Genomic DNA, 20,254 nt, shown 5'->3' on the forward strand with positions numbered 1-20,254 from the left:
GACCCATTCAAATCACTCCATCTGTATCTCATTATAACAGTCGAAATGCAATCGTTACCTAATCACTTGCTGTTGCAAGATACATGAAAGCAGTGGATCTTTCCATGATTAGAGAGGCTCTAAACTCTGGTAAAACAGGATATTGGAAATACCAGCCATACAATATTACATCATATCAGATATTTAAAATTAGTTATCATAAATTTTCAACTACAATATTTTTGATTTTATTAGTCAATAAATAGAAGAGGCTTTCATATTTTGGAAATTACACCACGAGAGATGTTTTTGGCATGTAGGATGAAACATGGATTTTATTACGATGGTGCTTATTTGACCCGACTCATTAATCCGATCCATGAATGACCCACTTTAAGTGTAAATAAGTCAACACCTATTTATTAAATAGCTTAGGTTCTAATTTAAATTTATATTTATATAAATAAACTAATAAATAAATAAATAAATAATATATTATAATTAAAAATAAAGTAATTATAAACAAATAAATAAATAGAGTTGCTGCAGCCACTGCCTTCTGGTTTTTTTTCTGGCGCCACCGGCCTCACTGGAGGAAAAAATAGAAGAAAAGAAAAAAAAGAAAAGAAAAGGAACAGGTGGAGAGGGAGTCTCACTTGGCCTGGAGGCCGGAGCCGATGATGCGGAAGCGGAACAGGCACTCGCGGACCTTACAGGATGGCTCGGAAGGAATAGGATTCAAAACGGGAAAAAAAAAGAAGGAAAAAATGAAGATAAAGGGGGTAAAGGGTATTATGATTTTTTCATGAAAATTTATTATGCACTAAAAATAGATATGGACCGATTGTTAAAATTATATTCAACAGGGATTAAACATTACAGTCCCGTCAAAAAATGGGCTGGACATTAGTTTCCCCCTATATGATTCGATCCGATCTGATCTCGAGCCAAGCGGGTTAGAGGACCTTTCAGTCATTTTGAACCCAAAGCGATAGCCAGGGGCTCCACCAACCATTCATTCCCTGGGCCCCTCTTCCCTGTTAACCTTATTTCTCACGATAGATCGCCGATTGCAAGTATATTATGTCTGTCTTTACCGCCGATTCCAAAAAGAAGAAAAAAGGCAAAAAGAAAGCTGGCGCTGCTGGCTGCCCGGTGAGCACTGTTTCTTGTAGCCAAAGAACAACTCCGATCTCTTTCTCTCTCTCTCTCAAATTCACAGCACCAAAGAAGAGAGAAGAAAGCGAGAGAGGGGGGAAAACCTCGAACTTCTTAGCGGAGCTCTTTCTCTCCCATGGACGAGCTGGCGCCCGCCCGCCTCGGCGGCCGCGCCTCCGCCGGCCGCTCCAAGAAGGCCGCCGGAGGCTTCAAGAAGGCCGCAAGCGGGGCGGCCGAGGCGGCCAAATCGGCCTACGACGACGTGTTTGGCGGGCCGCCGCGGTACGCGGTGCCGTTCGCCGCCCGATTGGACGACTACTCCGAGATCTTCGCCGGCCTCGCCGACTCCTGCTCCATCCCTGTGCTCGACCTCCCGCTGGCCATGGGAAGCCTCGACGATGCCCCGGTCGACGCCAGGGGGTCCAGCTTTGATTATGCTGAGATTTTCAGGGGCTTCGATGGTGGGGAGCTTGCGGTTCCCTATCAAGAACTCTTCGCGGAGCCCAAAAAGGAGGAGATTTCTTCTTCGAATGAGTGGTCTTCTCTTTCTTGCTGATTTCTTGATGTTGTTTCCCGGAAAACTTTCTTTTTTTTTTCTTTCTTTTAATCTTGTTCTTCTTTGAATATTTATAGAGTTCATGGCTAAATTAGTCTTCTGCTATTTTTTGATAAGAGAGTCTTCTACTATAGAGATAAAAAATTGGTATGCTTCTGCTTTTAGCTGAATCTATTGTTTAAAATGCATAATTAACTTAGGTTTTTGGGGGGGGATCGTGCCCAATTTCTTGGTTGAAACAAGCTGCCGTGGAGAGAAGTTTGTTCCTTTGCTTCTAAATGGTATTTTGATCATTTAGGCAACTGTGGGATTTATATGGAGCTAACTGTTGGTTTCATGGAGGTCAGTAAAGCATGAGCTTTCCTTCGCCAATGTTGTATCTGGCAACTTCTGTATTGCATGGTGGACTTGGAAAAGGATAAATAAAGCAGGTTACCATGAAGATTCTGTTTTGTCCCTTTTCCTCTCAATCTCTTTTCATAAGATGTTCTCCATGTCATTTCATTTGAGAGCATCTAATTGGATGATTTGTGCAGTGATGATGACTAACTTTGTTCAGTGAAGAGTAATGGAATTTATTGGAGATTGAGGTTTTCAGCTAAGCAAATTGGCAAATTGTGTAACAAATGAATTGTGAAAGAGAACATCAACTGTTGGCGTCATTTGTTAATTATCTGTTAACTGTGATGCTCCTGTTTGTCCTCTTTAGAGGAAACAACAAGTTTGTTCACTATGATGAATCTAATATGTCAGGTATGGATATGAATGTTGTAAACAATTCTAAAGGGCCAAAATAGTGGAGGGGACAAAAGACAACTTAGATGATGGGTGGAAGGGGAGTTGAAAAAGCTTTCCATCTCAGACGACTTAGCCTAAGACAGAAAGACAGAAGCTAATTACAAAATAGAATCGATATAGCTAATACCGAACAAGAGGAATATAATGATGGACTTAGCAGAGTATTTTGCCCACCTTCTGAAAAGGTAAAATTAGTTTATATGTATGTCCAAATTTTTCTTCTTTGGCACATGAACCTTCGGCTACTTTCTTTGTTCCCTCCCTTTTCTCTTTAGCCTTTTCTTCTCTATTACAGCAGGTATCTTCTTTGAATCACTTCCCTTATAGGATCTTTCTCTGGGTGTGTGTGCGCTTCCATATTTAGTTGCAATAGTTGGCAAGACCTTAGTTACCATATTTAGTAGTGGGTGTAGGAGAGAATTCAAGTGTGGGGAAACAGATCTCTTAATAAATAAAAAAAGAAAAAACAAAAAAACAAAAAGGCTTAGAAATTATGCAGGAAATAGTTTTTGAAGTTGGCGCAGCACCCTAAGTGGAAGTTTCTTACTATAGCTTGGGCCTAGCTAGAGCTTAGATCGAAAGTCTCTAGTAAGGATCGAGCTTGGCCTGAACTATAATCTATTAGCTAGAGGACATCCTAAGTGTATGGGTAATACACGTGCTGAGTTGGGCAGCCATACTCATGGTCTTGGGTGGTGGGATGGGATAAGTTGATAAAGGTTGGATAAAACAACAAAGGTTGGCACGTTGCTTTGTGGTGGTATAAAATAGGAGGAAGGAGGAAATGGATGAGTAAAGGAGGAGGAAACGGGGAATAAGGAGAGATGAGATGGGAGGAGGGTAGGCAGCCAAGTAATAAGGAGTAAAGAAGAGAGGTGTTATGATAACTTACACCTTTTTCTACACAGCCATGCAAAACTAGCAAAATGTTAACCGTCCCAAAACACTATGTTCATGCACCAAAATGATTTCCACTTTATTTTCTTGACCTATATTATTTAATTTTTGCTTGACATTTCCTTATTTTAGTTAATAGTTTTTGGATTTTTTTTTTTTTTTTACAATGTCAACTATAACCATTAAAACTTTAGCCTAGACTATGAAAACTGCTGGAACTGCCAAAATTGGAATAAATTTGGTATGGATGAAACTTAGTATTAAGAATCTTCCACTTAGGTGCAACACCCATTTTGGAATCTCCCAGGAAACTCATCTGTGCAACTGTTTCCTTATTTGGAAAAAGGTATCCACTTCCCCATGCTCGCACCCTAATCTTTTTCCCCACCCATGCCCAGTTTTTGTAACTGAGGGCTGAAATAGAAATTTAAAACAAAATTTCCAACCTTTCTTGCAATTTCTCCAAGACTCCATTCTTTCACTTTATCTCCTTTTTTTTTTAAACAAAATTTTAGTATGAAACATTTAAACCTTCACAGAGATTTGATTGAGCCCATTAATCCTTGTACCCAATCATATCGCACCTTATTATGCCCCTCTTTCATCTTCTAGTGAACATCCATAATTCGCTTAAACCAAAATCTTAGGACACTAGAAATTTCTAGCAAACAATGTATTTGACTTGTCTTTCTTTAAAATCCTTCAAAACCCAAGTAAACATTGGTTCCTCATGTCTCAGGTATACCCAAATCTTCATTCATAATTTTTACTTCAGAATCTGATGTCTACTCTTCAAATTAACTATAATTTGAATTCTATAAAAAAGTTTTAAAAAGTCAAAATATTTTCACCTTTTACCTTTTAGTCATCCTGGGAAAGAAGGCTGTTACAAATATCTTCTTACACTATTTTTGGTGTTCGAACGCAATTGTTGATATTGTCTAGCACAACCATTCATCATAATTCTACTCCATTTTTTTTAATTTTTAAATCACTTCAAAAATTGCATCTAGTTCAGAATCCATTAGATGCAGTCCTATAGTCCCATGGTTGATCAGTGCAAAAGTTACTGATGTAGCAACAAAAGATGGGGGTGTGCTCTATATCTTGATAATTCCATATGGACTATTAAGAGAAATTAGCATTAAATTTCTTTTGTGAAACATATAAAACTCCTCCCTATACATTTTTGGGAAACATTAGTGAATACTCGTTATTATAATGTATTACAAAGTGCTTGTCACATGATGGACAGCATATTTATAATTGTTTTTCAAAAATCAGAAAAAGTCCTGTGACTACAGAACTCTTATAGATTGGTAAAAATAGAAGTTCTGCACTTCCATTTGATTTCTGATGATTTTATACTTACATGATTGAAACTATTGCAGTTTAGCACTTTATTTGATATTCGAACTTGGAAACTGTTGTTCAGTACATATAAAACATTAAATACAATTGTTTACCTGCTATGGTTGTAGTTTCTTTTTGCAGTGTTGTTTTAGTTCTGCTGGTATGGCAATACCTTTGTTTGGCATGAATTTTCTGACTCTGATCATTTTGCTTCTAAATATTTCCTTTTAATTTAATAGGGAACAAAGAAGTACTGGATTTGATCCACAGGTGAAAGAATTATCTGAATTTCCTCCAAAATATCCTAATGGAGATAATGTGGCATGCCCAGAAGAGGATCAATTCTCATCCAACTCTAACCACTCGGATGATGGCTCAAAACAGTTCAACATGTCATATAACAAGATGAGCCGAGGAAACATGGAGGATGCAATAAGTGAGAGAACACATGTAACTCAACTTCATGCTGTTCCTAGGTTTAAAATTGTGGTCGATGGTTGCGACCCCCTGCAGAATAATACAAGTGACAATTCTCTTGACATGGTGAATGATGAGATGGCCAATCTGGATCAAGGAAGAAAAGTTCCACCATCCTCTTCTGGTGACAGTACAAAGAGTGCGGGAAGTGACTTGAAATCAGATCAGAAATTATATGCCACTAAATTGTCTGCCTCACAAAATGGTCATGCAAAAGTGAAGCAGCATTTGTGCTCTTCCAGTGATCACTCAACATCCATGGAGGATGTTTCTTCTGCGGGTGCTACATATTTAACTATATCTGACATTAGTCTTCAGACAAAACCCCTGGAAGTCCCACCACCATCAAGGACACCACCATCAAGGCCACCACCTAAGTTATTTAATAAGCAGGGGCATTCTGCAGTAAAGATGTATGCAAATTCAAGAACTGATCTAGATGAAGTAAAACCATGTAAACCTATTTCAAATCATCAAACTCGCTATGGTGTGGCCTCTTCAAAAAGCCATGCACATCAGGAGTCTGTGAAGGACCATTCACCTTCTATTTTTGATGTGGAGGTAGATGCTAGTTCAGCTGCTGCAGCTTCTGCTGTTGCTATGAAAAAGGCAATGGAACTAGCTCAAGCTAGATTAAAAAGTGCAAAGGAGTCAATGGGGAGGAAACATGATAATCTTCAAAGCCGCAAGAAGTTGGGTCAGTATGAAGCTATAAAATGTATGGAAAGAAAGGTGGAAAATGCTTCCCAGGAAGTAGAAAGCTTCGGCGAAATGCAAACTCAGAAAACAGTGGTAAGGGAGGATAAAAAGATAAATGGCGTTGGTTCAGAGGAAAGACATGTAGTCATAAGCGCAACCAAGATAGCTTTGGGTTATGAAGAGAAGGAAAGGCATGTAGTATCAGCTAAAGAGTCTCAACCATCCATGCAAGGGAATGAATTTAAATCTTCTGCAGTGTCCCAGAAGTTGGAAAATGATTCTGGAAAGTGGAAAACAGATAAAGAATTCTATGAGCTGATAAATGATGAGAAGAAAGATAAAATGGCCAGGGAGACCTCCAAACAGTACATTATTGCGAAGAATACAAAAGAAACCACAATGATTAGTGAGAACAAGGAAAATATCAATAAAGATGCTGGATGGGCCTATGAGTTTACAAGAATCAGGAAGTTGGGGGAAGATACTGGAAATAATGAAAGGGCAGAAAATATTATGAAATTGAAAGATGGTAAAATAACTTGCAGGGAGGGGGAAACCAAGGTGGTACGAGATATGATCCCAGAAGCTTGTGTGCATGAAGAAGAAAAAAGTATGCTAGAAGAGGATCAGGTTCCTGACCAAGAGGAAAATGAGAACCTAGGGGAGGTTCAAGAGCCCAATGTTCATGAAGAAGAGGTAAAAAAGCAATATATTAGTGAGAAGGCTGCTGCTTGTGGAGAGAGTGAAAAGGCATCAAAACCTTCAGATGCTGCTTGTAAGTTTGAGGGGAATTATGCCAGTGAAAATGAAGAAAGAAAGTTGGATGCTGCTAAAGAGGCTTGTAAAGGTGAAGACAATGAGAAGAAATTGAGTACAACTGTACCTTTCGAGCATGAAGATAATTTGAATGTGGACTGGCAAACAGTTATTCAGGATGAAATTGATAAGGAAATTGAAGTCCCTCATGGACAGGCAGCTAGTCAGTATGAAGATTCTGAAGAGGCAAGAATTAAAGGAAAAGTTGAATGCTGTCATGGAGGAAATGGACATAGATCAGAAGAAACCTGGGTGCGACTCGAGCAGGAAGAAAGTAAAATAGTAAATGCGACTCCAGAGGCATGTTTGTGCATGTGGGAAAGAGGGGAGAAAATGGAAGCAGATCAGGCAGCTGGTCAGTGTGAAGATTCTGAAAAGGCAAGATTTAAAGGAAAAGTTGAATGCTGTTATGCAGGAAATGGATATAGATCAGAAGTCACCTGGGTGCGACTTGAGCAGGAAGAAAGTAAAAAAGTAAATGGGACTCACGAGGCATGTTTCTGGGCAAAAAATGAGTTAAAGCAAGTTGCTCCAGAAGCTGATAAGCTGGAAGGGGGTTTGAAGAAACATAAAACAGCAATAGGGGCTATGGGACATGAAGAACAAGAGAAGAAAACAGGATTGGCAAAGAAGGCTTGCTGGCAAAATCGCAAGGAAATGAAAACACCAGATGCTCGGCCGGAATTTATCCAAAATGACAAGAAACAAGAGGGAGATCAAGCGCTGCTTCAGCTGGAAAATGAGCAGGCTGTATTTGAAAATGGCCAAGTGGCGACAAGAAGCGAGGATGTTAAAGAAGTTCGTGTCGCACCGGATATTATGGAAGAAGTTAAAAAATTGAATGGAGCTCGAGATGTCTTCCAGAGGGATGTGGGCACGGTTATGGAAGATGTTCGGCAAGCTTCTTTTTTGGCTGAGAAAGGTAATATACCAAGTTCACCTCAAGTTGCTATGGAGAGTAGTGCTTGGGCATCCAATGGAACTGGTGAAGATGTTCGACAAGCTTCTTTGTTGTCCAAGAAATGTGAAATACCAAGTTCACCTCAAGATGCAATGGTGAGTAGCGTTTTGGCATCCGATAATACGGCAAATACTGCAAACAATTTGCATAAAACAGGAGAAAGGAAAAATGGAAGAAGAATAGAAAGAGAAACGGATCGAGTGAAAGAGCAAGCAAGAATATTAGAAGAAGAGAGAGGGAGGGGGAGAGAGAGAAAAAAAAACAGAGTTGCTGTTGAAAGAGCTACCCGTGAAGCACATGAAAAGGCATTTGCTGAAGCCCGGGAAAGAGCAGAAAGGATAGCAGTGGAGAGAGTTACTGCTGAAGCTAGACAAAGAGCACTAGCAGAGGCCCGAGAGAAAGCAGAAAAGGCTTCTCTTGAAGCTCAAGAAAGATCACTAGCTGAGAAAGCTTTGAGAGAAGCTAGATTGAGGGCGGAGCGAGCAACTGCAGAAGCTCCGGAGCGTGCCGTTGAAAGAGCACTTGCCGAACAAGCTGCTTCAGAAGCAAGAGCATGCATGGAGAGATTTAATGCCACTGCTAGCTACAAGATGAGGAAAGATAATGTGGCAGATGATCATCTGAAGGCCAGAAATAAGGTAGACAATGGAATGAGGCTAAAACATGGCTTTTGCACAAGTAGAATTGTAATATGTAGACCTTTCTAATCTTCGCTTCATATTTTCAGATTGGCTGTTAATAAACTGTATGACATTTGTTAACTGACTGATGAACTATGGCAGGACATGCAGGATGTTGCACATGGTGCACAATTTCAGAGTACAAATTCTTCTAGCACTTGCCAAAGATATTCAGATTTTAGCATGCAAGGTGATAAATGATTTCTTGAACATTCATTTTGATATTCCCAGTGCCATCTATATGCACCATTTTGCATTGATGATGCATTTCCTTGTTTCTTCTCCTTGATTTTATTTTGGTTTACTTCTCTAATCCTTAATTTTGAAGCAGCTGAGGGTGAATCAAATTTAAGATATAAAGCGAGACTTGAGAGACATCAACGGACAATAGAACGTGCGGTATGTGGAGTATCTAATATTGGCCATTTTTTTGTTTTAGTTTTGTTTGCCTATGTCTTTCTTTAATTATTTACATTGCTATTTTCAGGCAAAAGCTCTTGCAGAAAAGCATATGCATGATCTTCTTGCACAAAAAGAGCAGGCAGAAAGAAATGTAATGATCTAAATTATGATGAAGATTTAATAGGACTGGCAGTATATTGCTCTTCATTTAGTGATCATCCTTGAACAAGCTGTGGTTGCAGAGGTTAGCAGAGTATTTGGATATTGAAGTCAAGAGATGGTCAAACGGAAAAGAAGGAAATTTGCGGGCTTTGCTGTCAACACTGCAATATGTAAGCATTTTTTTGTCTTTGATTTGCGTCCATTATGTATGGAAGCATCATTTATATTTTTCACCAAGTCAGCTACTTTCTTAGCAGTGAAAAATTTTAGGATGAATGGGTTAAACTACTTCTGTACTAGAATGAAGTACCAAGTGCCTATATTGAAGTTTAACAATTGGATTTTCCTGAGGAAAGCCAAAAGGTTGTAACCTCCTGTGTGCAAAGTTTAGGTCTCTTCATGCTTATCTACTAATAGAAAGTTCCAATGTAAAAATATTTGCCATATTTAAGACTATTATGGCCAAAATTTATAGAATGCTGCTGACACAATACTAGTTCGTTCAAATTTTATTATTTCTTCAGATAGATTTGAAGAATTGTTTATTGATCCTTAACAATTAGCTTGAATGACTGAATCTCTTTTCTGACATCAATTTCATTCATACAACTTTAATGCAGTTAAATATTAGAGGTCCACCTTCAGTGTTGCACAACTCTATGTTACAGATATTTCATGTATTGAATTTAAAAGAAAATGGACCAATACACTCTGCATTTCTCTTATAAAAAAGAATGCGTAAGCTCAAAGCAGTAAGTATATGAAACCATGTATACACCATTTTGTGGGTAAGTGAAACTAACAATGAGCGAGCTTGACCTGACAGTGAAAGGATGTGGGTTTGGAGTTTCTGAAAGTGGGTATATTAAATATTTTCTATGTATGATTATGCAGTTACTACTTAACACTATCATAGATTAGTACTTTGACTAACATAAACATTTAATATACCATGTCTGAATGAGAGTCCTTGCGCTAATTCTGCCTGTCTAGAGAATCTGTTTGATAGGTGCTTATCTGGACTTTTAACTGATATAATAGGAAGATTATGTGATTCCTGGGCAGTCTTTTATTTTGTTCAAATTTTTCATGCTATCATAATTCATTTTATTAAAAAGATTGTGACTCCTACCTAATATTGTTATCACCACAAAATTTTCTCATAACATTTTACTGGTTTTATGACATTCAGTCTGCGCTAGTAGCTAACAGGACTTTGATAAGCATGTGCTGTGGCAGTGTTTTCACTTGATATTTTACTTCACAGATCCTTGGGCCTGAGAGTGGTTGGCAGCCAATTCCATTGACAGATGTTATTACAGCTGCTGCTGTAAAGAAAGCTTACAGGAAGGCTACTCTTTGGGTTCATCCAGATAAATTGCAGCAGAGGGGTGCTAGCATTCAACAGAAGTACATTTGTGAGAAGGTTTATGACCTCCTTAAGGTGTGTTCCTGGTTTTGCTTGTCTTTTCCTGATTATGTAATTTAAGAATTTTTTCAATCTAGCAGCCACATCCTTTACCTAAGTTTATGATATCTGCTAAAAGAAATTACTATTATTCATGATTGCTTCTTTGAGTAATCACATTAAGCTTCTAGTTTGTTTGGGACAATTATGAAGCTGGATGCTGGTAAAGGAATATCTTGCATTTAAGAAAATGTACATAGAAGCACAATTAATATGAAGTTATCGTTTTGGATGTATAAAATTAGTTTGTTGATAAATTGTAACAATTGACTTTCTATTAAGTGTTTCTATGTCTACTCCACAAAATATTCTCGTAAAAATTGCTGACTAGATGATGATGCATGAAGATTAGAGAACAGATTTTGGCTCTATAGACATTAGGCATTACATTGATACAAGTGGACTAAAACTTGTGTGTGCAATTTTAGAAAATGTTTAGAACATGGAAGTACATGCCTGATTACTAGGTCATTTTAAAAAAAGGCTCACTAATTAAATTTATAAATTAAAATGGGAAATTAGATTACTCTTTTGTACAAACTTGAATTTTGGCTATACTTTTGCATGTTATAACATTAAACAATAATGATGCAATCAAGAAAAATTGCAAACAAGACAAGAAAAAACCAGCCTACAAACTTGAACCTGATTGAGACAAGCTTGTTTAATTTCTTCTTCATCATCTTCTTCTTCATCTTCAGGAATGCTAGTAATGGGTTTCCATTCATCCTTCAAGGAAATTGACAAAACAAAAGAAAGAGATATTTATGTGAATAAGAACAAATCAGCTTGGCCTCTCATTATTCTGTAACATGTTGCAACCTTATCCAGAACCAGATGGAGGCAAGATAAGGAGATCGGAATGAATAAATAGCAGTCCTCTTTGAGGTATCTGAGTTGCCGTTTCATCTCGTTCTACAAAATGAAGCAAATTTAGTTTGATTAGTGTTTTGCAATGCAGAGGGAGAAAAGATGGATGCTCTGGTGACTTCAAGGTAGAAGATTGAGAACTAATTTGAAGATTTAAGGGGTTTCAACAGGAGTATTGCTGAATGAATCAAATATTGCAGTTAAGAGTGGCTTAAATTTAGTAACTGGAATGTTAGCAGGTTTAGAGTGCATGTAAATTATGGAGATAGAGAGGAAAGATAGATGAGAATAGGAGAGAGATACCATGTATTAAGGACAGAGTTTGCATTAGCATGAGTACTTCAGGTTTTTACCTGCTGGCATTACATGGTTAGGGTAGAGAGAGTTGTTTAAAGGAGAGAAAAGGTGGCCTTTTAAGATAAGGGGTAAATATTAAACTCACTTTCCATATGAAGGGCCAATATAAAAGTCTGTGAGAAGATTGTATGGGCAGCCATGCTTTGCCATTTATTGTTTCAGAAGATACATGGATGTCAAGGTCATTGTATTTCTCTTTGCTCCTCATGTGGGTAAGTTTCGATTAAGAAACCCATCATTGCAATGTAATAGTTGGAAAGGATGCTACCACGATTGAGAGAAGAAACCAGAAGCAGAATCTGAAGGGGCGGGACAGGAGTGATGGAATAGAGAGAGTTCAGATAGGAAAATAGGCTTGTATCTTGTAATGTTTACCTTGACATGTGATGCAGGTAAGGGCAGGGGGATCATTATCTTGCGCTTGTATTGAGAGTAATGCAACAACGGTAAATTGAAAAAGTAAAATGGAGCAACTGGAACATAAGGTTTAAAGAAGTAGTATATAAAAGTAAAAGGGTTTTTTGGGTTTTTGGAATAATACATGGATATTCGAAGGCATGACACCTCCCTTTCTGTTGAGCCTTTGGTACATCTCTATCTTCACAGGGCCTTGATTGGACTCTTCTAGCATCATATGAATTTCTGCCCCATTTCAGAGTATCACACCATGCAAATTCCCACATAGTGTCATAATGTTTTTCGGCCCTTACATCAATAGAATTTGTGGGTACCTCTACACTCCTAGTATATCTAAAATTGGCCAACAAAGAAAAGGCTCAGTTCAAACAAACTTGCTAAATTAAGCAAATTGTCAATTTTGGGCTTCTGATAGTTGAATTCCTGTTGTCGGAGGGATTTGGATGGCTAAAGTCTAGTCAGTAGCTCTGACTCCAACTATGTTTGGCTGCCAAGATCTGCTAGCATCAGGATTTGGGTGGTGCAGTTCCTACCATTTGGATGGCTAAAGTCTAGTCAGTAGCTCTGACTCCAACTATGTTTGGCTGCCAAGATCTGCTAGCATCAGGATTTGGGTGGTGCAGTTCCTACCATTAGAAGAATTGGATGCAGAAGTGTAGACATCAGAATATCTGATTTTTTTGAATTGAACTTGGCTGCTGATGCATGCTGAGGCTGGGCTGATGTCAGCAATCAGACTGTGTCTGGGTTATGTTAGAATGTTCAGGCAACTAATTTGAGCCATCACTCTACCTTTGTGATATCTGGCACCTATGTACTGCATCAATATGCCATTATTAAATGATTTTGTTTCTAAAGTTCACTTAAAAAAAAAAATACTAATAGCATTTAGAGAAGATGGAGCCGTTTTTAATTATCTACTAATGGGAACTCTCGAGTTGTGTCTCCTTGCCCAAATTCCACTCTACATGGGCCCCAGGCCCATCTTTGACTCCCCATGGCCCCCTTGACATTAGCAAAAGCACATTTTTGTTATTGGTATGGGGATCCCTTGCCCCCCGGCCCCACACATGTTCCCTCCCACCTCCCTTCCTTGCTTCATCACCAGTTCAAAAATAAAATTAAAGATAACGGCATCCTAATTTACCTAGATTCAGATGCCATGATAACTAATGCTTAGATCCATTCTTTTTTTGTGTGTGCAAGCTAAAGAACCTTGCATCTGTTTTCCCAAACATATCGCTTAGGATTCTTAGGTCTTTAATCTTGTTAAGAGTCTTGAAGCCTAAAGACTATTCAACCTCAATGACTTGGTCTAGAATAAATTTTAAAAATTAGGCAACTTAATCCTCGGTCCTTTGTTGATCCCTCTCCTCTCCCTTTTCTATAATTCTGAACCTCCTCCTTGGAACATGAACAGCTCCTATGCTAAAACTCATTACCATGTTCCATTGTTGTTGGTGATGCAAAACCCCAGCCCCTTCTCTCTCTCTCTCTCTCTCTCTCACACACACACACACACATTTATTCACTTGCATCAACTGATTGATCTGCAGATAATCAAGATGAAGATAAGTGCCCTCATTGCAGAATAAATTTTCCAATATTTTGGATTTCATCTCTTTCATATGTATTGTGCTTGAACTAAATATCAGTGGCTAACAAGATCTTCCATTTTTTGGTTAAAAAAAAAAATCAGGTATTAACATCATAGTAAATTCTAGCATTGTTATGTAAGATGCTTTAAGGATTGAATGGTGACTCTGATTGATACTACTTTGCCCCCCTCTTCCCCCCAGCCCTCACACAAAAATTCTCACTCTGCCTGAGTCTCCCCTGTAATGTTTCCCTCTCTTTCTCTCTCTAGCAGGGCATGTGCATTATGCATGCTAAATATTATTATATATTAAATATGCATGTATGCATGTTTATGTAGCTATATTTGTAGTCTTAAGTCCTGAAAATCTGGGGCACTGTTAGTTCTTTTCTTTAAAATTTACAAAATTTGAATATAATTGCAAAAAATAATGTTAGACATGAATAAAATGATATTCCCTATGTTTTCTTGCTTGTAGATGTGATGTGGGCTCTTCTGTCTAAGTGGCCTGCTTATGTACTGATGGCCTTCAATCTTTACCTCGTCACAAGTTCACAACAATAGAAGTTAGATATCTTGTTTCATGATCAGTTCTCTTAGAATCTAATCAAGAAAATAGGTTGAAATTTAAAATCTAAAGTCTATATAGGACATAAGTCCTGTTAAATACTTTTGAATTAGATTTTCTTTATGATAGATGATGCTTATGATAGAAAGTTGGGGAAAACCCTAATGACAAGAGTCACAAGACGATATCTTAAGCAGCCAGCTTGGCCATCTGTGACCCGAGTGAAATAATGAGTCCATCTCTCTAACTTCTAAAATAAAGATGCAGATCCTAATATATCTGATATTCTTGAGGAGCATCAAAGGTGTTGATAAAAGAGTTGCTGAAATCTCCAAGTGTTGATACTAGAAACCTTGGTTCGATTCTGGCCTGCACCCAAACAAAAAAGGTGGAGCTCTGCTTCTGCCCCTCCTGCTTCTACATATCACAAGATAAAGAGGACACTATATTTGTGTAAAATTTCGGGGATTCATTATAATGTATGTTGATTAGAGCAACCTTATGCATTCTGATTTCCTAGACATGGTGCAGTTTATCTATTGGCCAACCTAGAAGGACATCCTTCTAACTGGAAGAGTTGCAAAGAAATGGCCATATCCAGTCATCATTTAACTGGCTGGATTTATGATTGGCAATTAATTTATATTAGAAACTTTGGAAATTATATGGGTCGGAATGAAGCACTGTGACATTTAGGTAGAACCACCTTCTGTAGCATATGAAAGATGAGGAAACCAGACTTGCCACCTTACCGCTGGCTGCAACCTTGGTCTGTCATCTTTTGAGTTCTTATTGTATTTCCAGAAGTTTCATGGACTTCTTTGCCTTCACAACTTACAAGACTACATGATTCCACAACATTGTGCTCCTAGAAATCCACTTATGAGTTGTACAGTTTCAATTCCATATTCAGGAAAACTAGCAGCTCATTTTGGGATGTGAAATACTCACAGGAAAAAGGGCACTGGATTCAGGTCACATCACTGAATACTATGACACTTCTTAGGTGTGCATCCAAAAGAATTCTTAATCATGGCCCTTGTTAAATTATGGTCGTCATAGATGCCTGATTTATGGTTCACACTCTATTTAGTGTATAGCTCCTATGCTGGACTTTCTGAAACCTCATTCCACTATGCAGTTTCAGTGGATTGGCAGATTAGGCTTCCATGGCCTCTATTTATGCATCTTTAGAAATGAAATTTGCATGTGATTTTGCTGTTCAGTACTTGTATTGCCAATTTTGGCCTTCTGTAGGAACCAATACGAACTATGACTAACCATGCCAGCCCAAGCCTTGAAGATAATTGGTATATTGTCAAATCATTTGTGCTTTTATTCTTTCTATGAGAATGAAAACTGTTCTTTGCCGGTCTAGAGATACTTGTCTCTGTGTATGCCTCGCTTGTTTCTTAATTGGAAAATAAGCCTTCGCTGCTGTACAAATAATTGCTTTGCTATCTTCTCCTGTTTATATTCATTCACTAAATGAGTCAACTCAATTACATAATAATATATTAGCCTATACATGCAAGCATATAGTCACTGTTTAGTAAGGAGTCTTGCTCATAGAAACTGAATCTTTCTTATCTGAATGCTGTTTTGGTTCTGTGCCCAAGTTAAAAGCACTTATTACCTCCTTTGTTCTAATTTTGTAAAGGTCAATATGTCATATGCAGATGAGATTTCACACATAGTTCCAGTGAAGTTTTACATGTATGATGTCATATCAACATCGTTATTCTCTCATATTAACATGATGAGTTATGCAGGAAGCTTGGAATAGATTCACCTCAGAAGAGCGATAGCAGATGGAATGAGAACTACATACTTCAGAGTTCAAGCTTTTGCTGATTGTGGAGTAAGAGGCAATGTAATTTTGGATCCAACAAGTTTGATAACATTGCTCAATTGTAGTCATTCTTTTGAATTTATGTAAAGATGCAGTTTCTAGAAGCATATTTTAGAATGCTAGTCCTGCTCCAACGAGATGTAACAGATAGCCCAAGTGCTTTAATTGCAATGAAATCCATGGTGCAAGAAGTTTCATCATTTCTCAGTTGGCCAATAGCTTCTATCTACGTCCTTCCCTTGATGACAAGGTTGTTTGTTTCTTCCATGATAATTACGATCAACATAAAGAAAGACGGATGAGCCAACTCCATATTTTTGGCATTATCATCACAAAAAAGAGATTCCGGATTTGTGTTCTTCCTATCTTTTGTCACAAAATGCAGGATGTTGCATTTTTCATGACGCATTTGCATGCGTAATTCTTGGTCTGTTAGAAAACAACGGGAAGGGGAGTTTATGTGACCCTGGGTTGCCTAACAACTAGTTATGAAAGGTAACATCGACAACTAGTGCACTTATTGCGTGGGAACAGGTACGATTCTGCTAAAACCTAGTTAAGGTTACAGTTGGACGTTGATGCAGCCAAAATAAAAGGGGGGAGCTTCTATTACAGAGCACAACTTTTTTTATCACAGAAAAAACCTCTCTAAAGAAAAAGATTTTGTAGAGATCAGGCTTTCGTCTCCCTACTTGAGCCAGTAGGGTTTTGAGTCAAATGGGTGGATGCGTGCATGACACTTAATGTCTTATATAACCATGAACGGAGTCATATATACTCTGTTTTTATTTCTCTTATTTATTTTGTGGATGAAATATGCTTGCAGTTTTTCTCCCTTAGGACCTCACTCAACTCTTAAGATGAGAAGAGTTAACATATGTTGATGACGGTACTTCGTACCCCGCACTTTTTCCTTTTTTTTTGGGTTTGGGAGTATAAAAGCCAAGATGTTGTGTGAGACGAGTTAACATATGTTGATGACGGTACTTCATACCCCGCACCGGGGGGGGGGGGGGGGGGGGGGGGGTTGGGAGCATAAAAGCTAAGATGTTCTGTGTGTGTGTCTGACAGAAAAGTTCGCCAGCCATTAAAATATAAAATGCATAAAGGAGTGGAAGACATCACTTTTTTTTTTTGAATAATTAATTTTCCACCCTCCAAAAAACCGTGCTATAACAAAAAGTCCCCATTGACCGATCTTAAAATCTTGGTCCAATATCTCTACCGAGTTTAATTTCCAGTTCCTGAGCTCCTTTTATTCTTTAAAAAAATGCCAAAAATGCCTCTGCCGCTCTTGATCTCCTATTTCCAGAAGAAGAAGAAGAAGAAAACGGCTAGGCAGTCCTGACCACGGCCCGCCCCTGCCCAAGCTCCCTCCTGTGGCTGCCGCCGGCCTCGGCTCGCCCCTTCCCACAGCCCCGCCCCCTTCCGAGCCCCCTCTCACGGCCGCCCCGCCAGGAATGCCCCTACCCCCTTATGAGACCCCTCATGCGGCCGTCGCCGGCCACGGCCCGCCCTCCTTCTGCGTTCGCCGCGGCTTGGCCTCCTTCGGGCGCCGCCGGCCTCGCGGGAGGAGAAGAAAGAAGAAAAAAGGAGAAGGGAAGAAGAGAAGAAAAAGAAAAAAAAGAAAAGAAAAGAAGAAAAGGGAAAGAAAAAGAAAAAAAAGAAGAAAAAGGAAAGAATATACACACACACACACGAATGAACGAATAAAGAAACAAATAAATAATTAAAATAATAATTAAATATATTTAAATGAAATAAAATAATAAATAAATAAATAAATAAGAAAGGGGGACAAGAAGAGAAGAAAAAAGATAAGAAAAAAAAAGAAGGAAAAGAAAAGAAAAAGAAGAAAAGAAAAAAAAAGAAGAAAAAGGAAAGAAAAAGAAGAAAAGGAAGAAAAATAAAAGAAAAAGAAAAAAAGAAAAAAAAGGAAGAAAAAAGAAAAGAAAAAGAAAAAATAGAAGAAAAGGAAAAAAAAGAAAGATTTAAGTGTGTGCAGAGAAGATTTAATTGTGTATATAAAATACTTAACTGTGTGATACACACAGTTAAGTGTTCTCTGTATATAATTAAGTATTCTCTGCACCCACTTAACTATGTTTAGAGAAGATTTAAGTGTGTACAAAGAAAATTTAATTGTATACAAAGAATACTTAACTGTGTAATGCACACAGTTAAATCTGTGTATAGAGAAGATTTAATTGACAATTAAGTCTGCGTGCAGAGAAGACTTAATTGTGTACAGAGAATACTTAATTGTCTTTTTTTTTTCTTTTTCTTTTTTTTCTTTTCTTTTTTTTCTTCTTTTTTTTCTTTTTTTTCTTTTTCTTTCCTTTTCTTCCTTTTTCTTTTTCTTTCCTTTTTCTTCTTCTTCTTTTCTTCTCTTTTCTTCTTTTTCTTTCCTTTTTCAATGAAATAAAATAGTCAATAAATAAATAAGAAGAGAGGAGAAAAGAGAAGAAAAAAAACAGAAAAAAAGAAGAAAAAGGAAAGAAAAAGAGAAAAAAGGCAAGAAAAAGAAGAAAAGAAAAGAAAAAGGAAGAAAAGGAAAAAAGAAAAGAAAAAAAGGAAAAAGAAAAGAAAAAAAAGAAAAAAGAAAAGGAAAGGAAAAAATAGAAGAAAAGAAAAGAAAAAAAATTTAAGTATGTACAGAGAAGATTTAATTATGTATAAAGAACACATAACTGTGTGATGCACACACAGTTAAGTGTTCTCTGTACACAATTAAATCGTCTCTATACACACTTAACTGTGTTTAATAGTGTGTAGAGAAGATTTAAGTATGTACAGAAAATATTTAATTGTATACAGAGAATACTTAACTGTGTGATGCATACAGTTAAGTGCATCACACAGTTAAGTATTCTCTGTACACAATTAAATCTGTATGCAAAAAAATATTAATTATGTATAAAGAATACTTAACTGTGTGATGCACACAGTTAAGTGTTCTCTGTACATAGTTAAGTGTTCTCTGCATTAAGTCTACGTGCAGAGAAAACTTAATTGTGTACGGAGAATACTTAACTATGTACAGAGGAGACTTAACTGTCTTCTTTTTCTTTTCTTTTTCTCCTTTTTTTTCTTTTATTTTTTTCTTTCCTTTTTCTTCTTTTTTTTTTCTTTTTCTTTCCTTTTCTTCTTTTTCTTTCCTTTTCTTCCTTTTTCTTCTATTTTTTCCTTTCCTTTTCTTTTTTATTCTATTTTATCCTTTTCTTTTCTTTTTTTTCTTTTTTTTCCTTTTCTTTTCTTTTTTCTTCTTTTTTTTTCTTTTCTTTTTTTCCTTTTTCTTTTCCTTCTTCTATTTTTTCCTTTTCTTTTCTTTTTTCTATTGATTTTTCTTTCCTTTTCTTTTCTTCTTTTTCTTTCCTTTTCTTCCTTTTTTTTCTTTTTTTTTCTTTTTTTTTTCACTATATTTATCAATATCATAAGGATCAGATTATTTGCCACTCACTCATTACTTACTTTTCTTTCTTTTTTGTTTCTTTTCTTCTTTTTTTTCTTTTCTTCTATTTTCTCCTCCCGTGAGGCTGGCGGCACCATAAGGAGGTTGGGCCATGGCGGCCGCGGGAGGAGGCCCGGCCGCGACGACTTTATATATGTATTTATTTATTCGTTCATTCATATATATATATATATATATATATATATATATATATATATATATTTATTTATTTATTCTTTCTTTTTTCTTTTTTTTTCTTCTTTTTCTTTCCTTTTCTTCTTTTTTTTTCTCTTCTTTTTCTTTTCTTTTTTCTTCTCTTCTTCCCTTCTTCTTCTTTCTTTTTTATCTTCCTCCCGCGATGCCGCCGGCGTCGGAAGGGGGCCGAGCCGTGGCGGCCACAGAAGGGGGCCGCAGGATGGGGCCGGGACGCCGGCTGCCGCTTGCAGCCGCGGCGGCCGCAGATGGCCCGCGGAGAATTCTTCTCCTGCGAGGCCGTCGGCGTCGGAAAGGAGCCGGGCCACGGCAGATGCGGAAGGAGGGCGGGCCGTGGCCGGCGACGGTCGCAGGACGCCACGACCGCCCTTCTTCCTCTTCTTCGGCGCCTCCCCACCATGGGGGCGGGGGCATTCTCGGCGGCCATGACCGGCCCGACTTCCTTTTGCCTTTCTTTTTTCCGGTGGGTTGGAAGATCAGGAGAGGACATTTTCATCTCATAATAAAATATTAAAATATAGCT

General features: G+C 37.8%; 1 protein-coding gene across 4 annotated transcripts; it reads left to right on the forward strand.

Annotated features, from left to right (window-relative positions):
* Positions 1-1,077: 1,077 nt before the first annotated feature.
* LOC103712713 (uncharacterized) lies at positions 1,078-16,276 on the forward strand. 4 transcript variants are annotated; one of them, XM_089925052.1, is made up of 8 exons: positions 1,078-1,674; positions 4,981-8,332; positions 8,477-8,564; positions 8,706-8,773; positions 8,862-8,927; positions 9,019-9,108; positions 10,206-10,382; positions 11,108-15,981. In XM_089925052.1, the coding sequence occupies exons 1-8, from the start codon at positions 1,274-1,276 to the stop codon at positions 11,114-11,116; spliced, it is 4,251 nt and encodes a 1,416-aa protein (XP_089781178.1). In that variant the 5' UTR covers positions 1,078-1,273; the 3' UTR covers positions 11,117-15,981. The 4 variants fall into 4 exon arrangements, with proteins under 4 accessions (XP_089781178.1, XP_026662594.4, XP_089781176.1 ...); XM_026806793.4 differs by lacking the exon at positions 11,108-15,981 and adding an exon at positions 15,988-16,276 and having other exon boundaries at positions 1,079-1,674; XM_089925050.1 differs by lacking the exon at positions 11,108-15,981 and adding an exon at positions 15,988-16,276 and having other exon boundaries at positions 1,079-1,674; positions 8,486-8,564.
* The last annotated feature ends 3,978 nt before the right edge of the window (positions 16,277-20,254 follow it).

The sequence above is a fragment of the Phoenix dactylifera genome, chromosome 1 (genome assembly GCF_051530095.1).
Source record: "Phoenix dactylifera cultivar Ajwa chromosome 1, Ajwa_hap1_PhDact_Kaust_v1.1, whole genome shotgun sequence".
Lineage (NCBI taxonomy): Eukaryota > Viridiplantae > Streptophyta > Magnoliopsida > Arecales > Arecaceae > Phoenix > Phoenix dactylifera.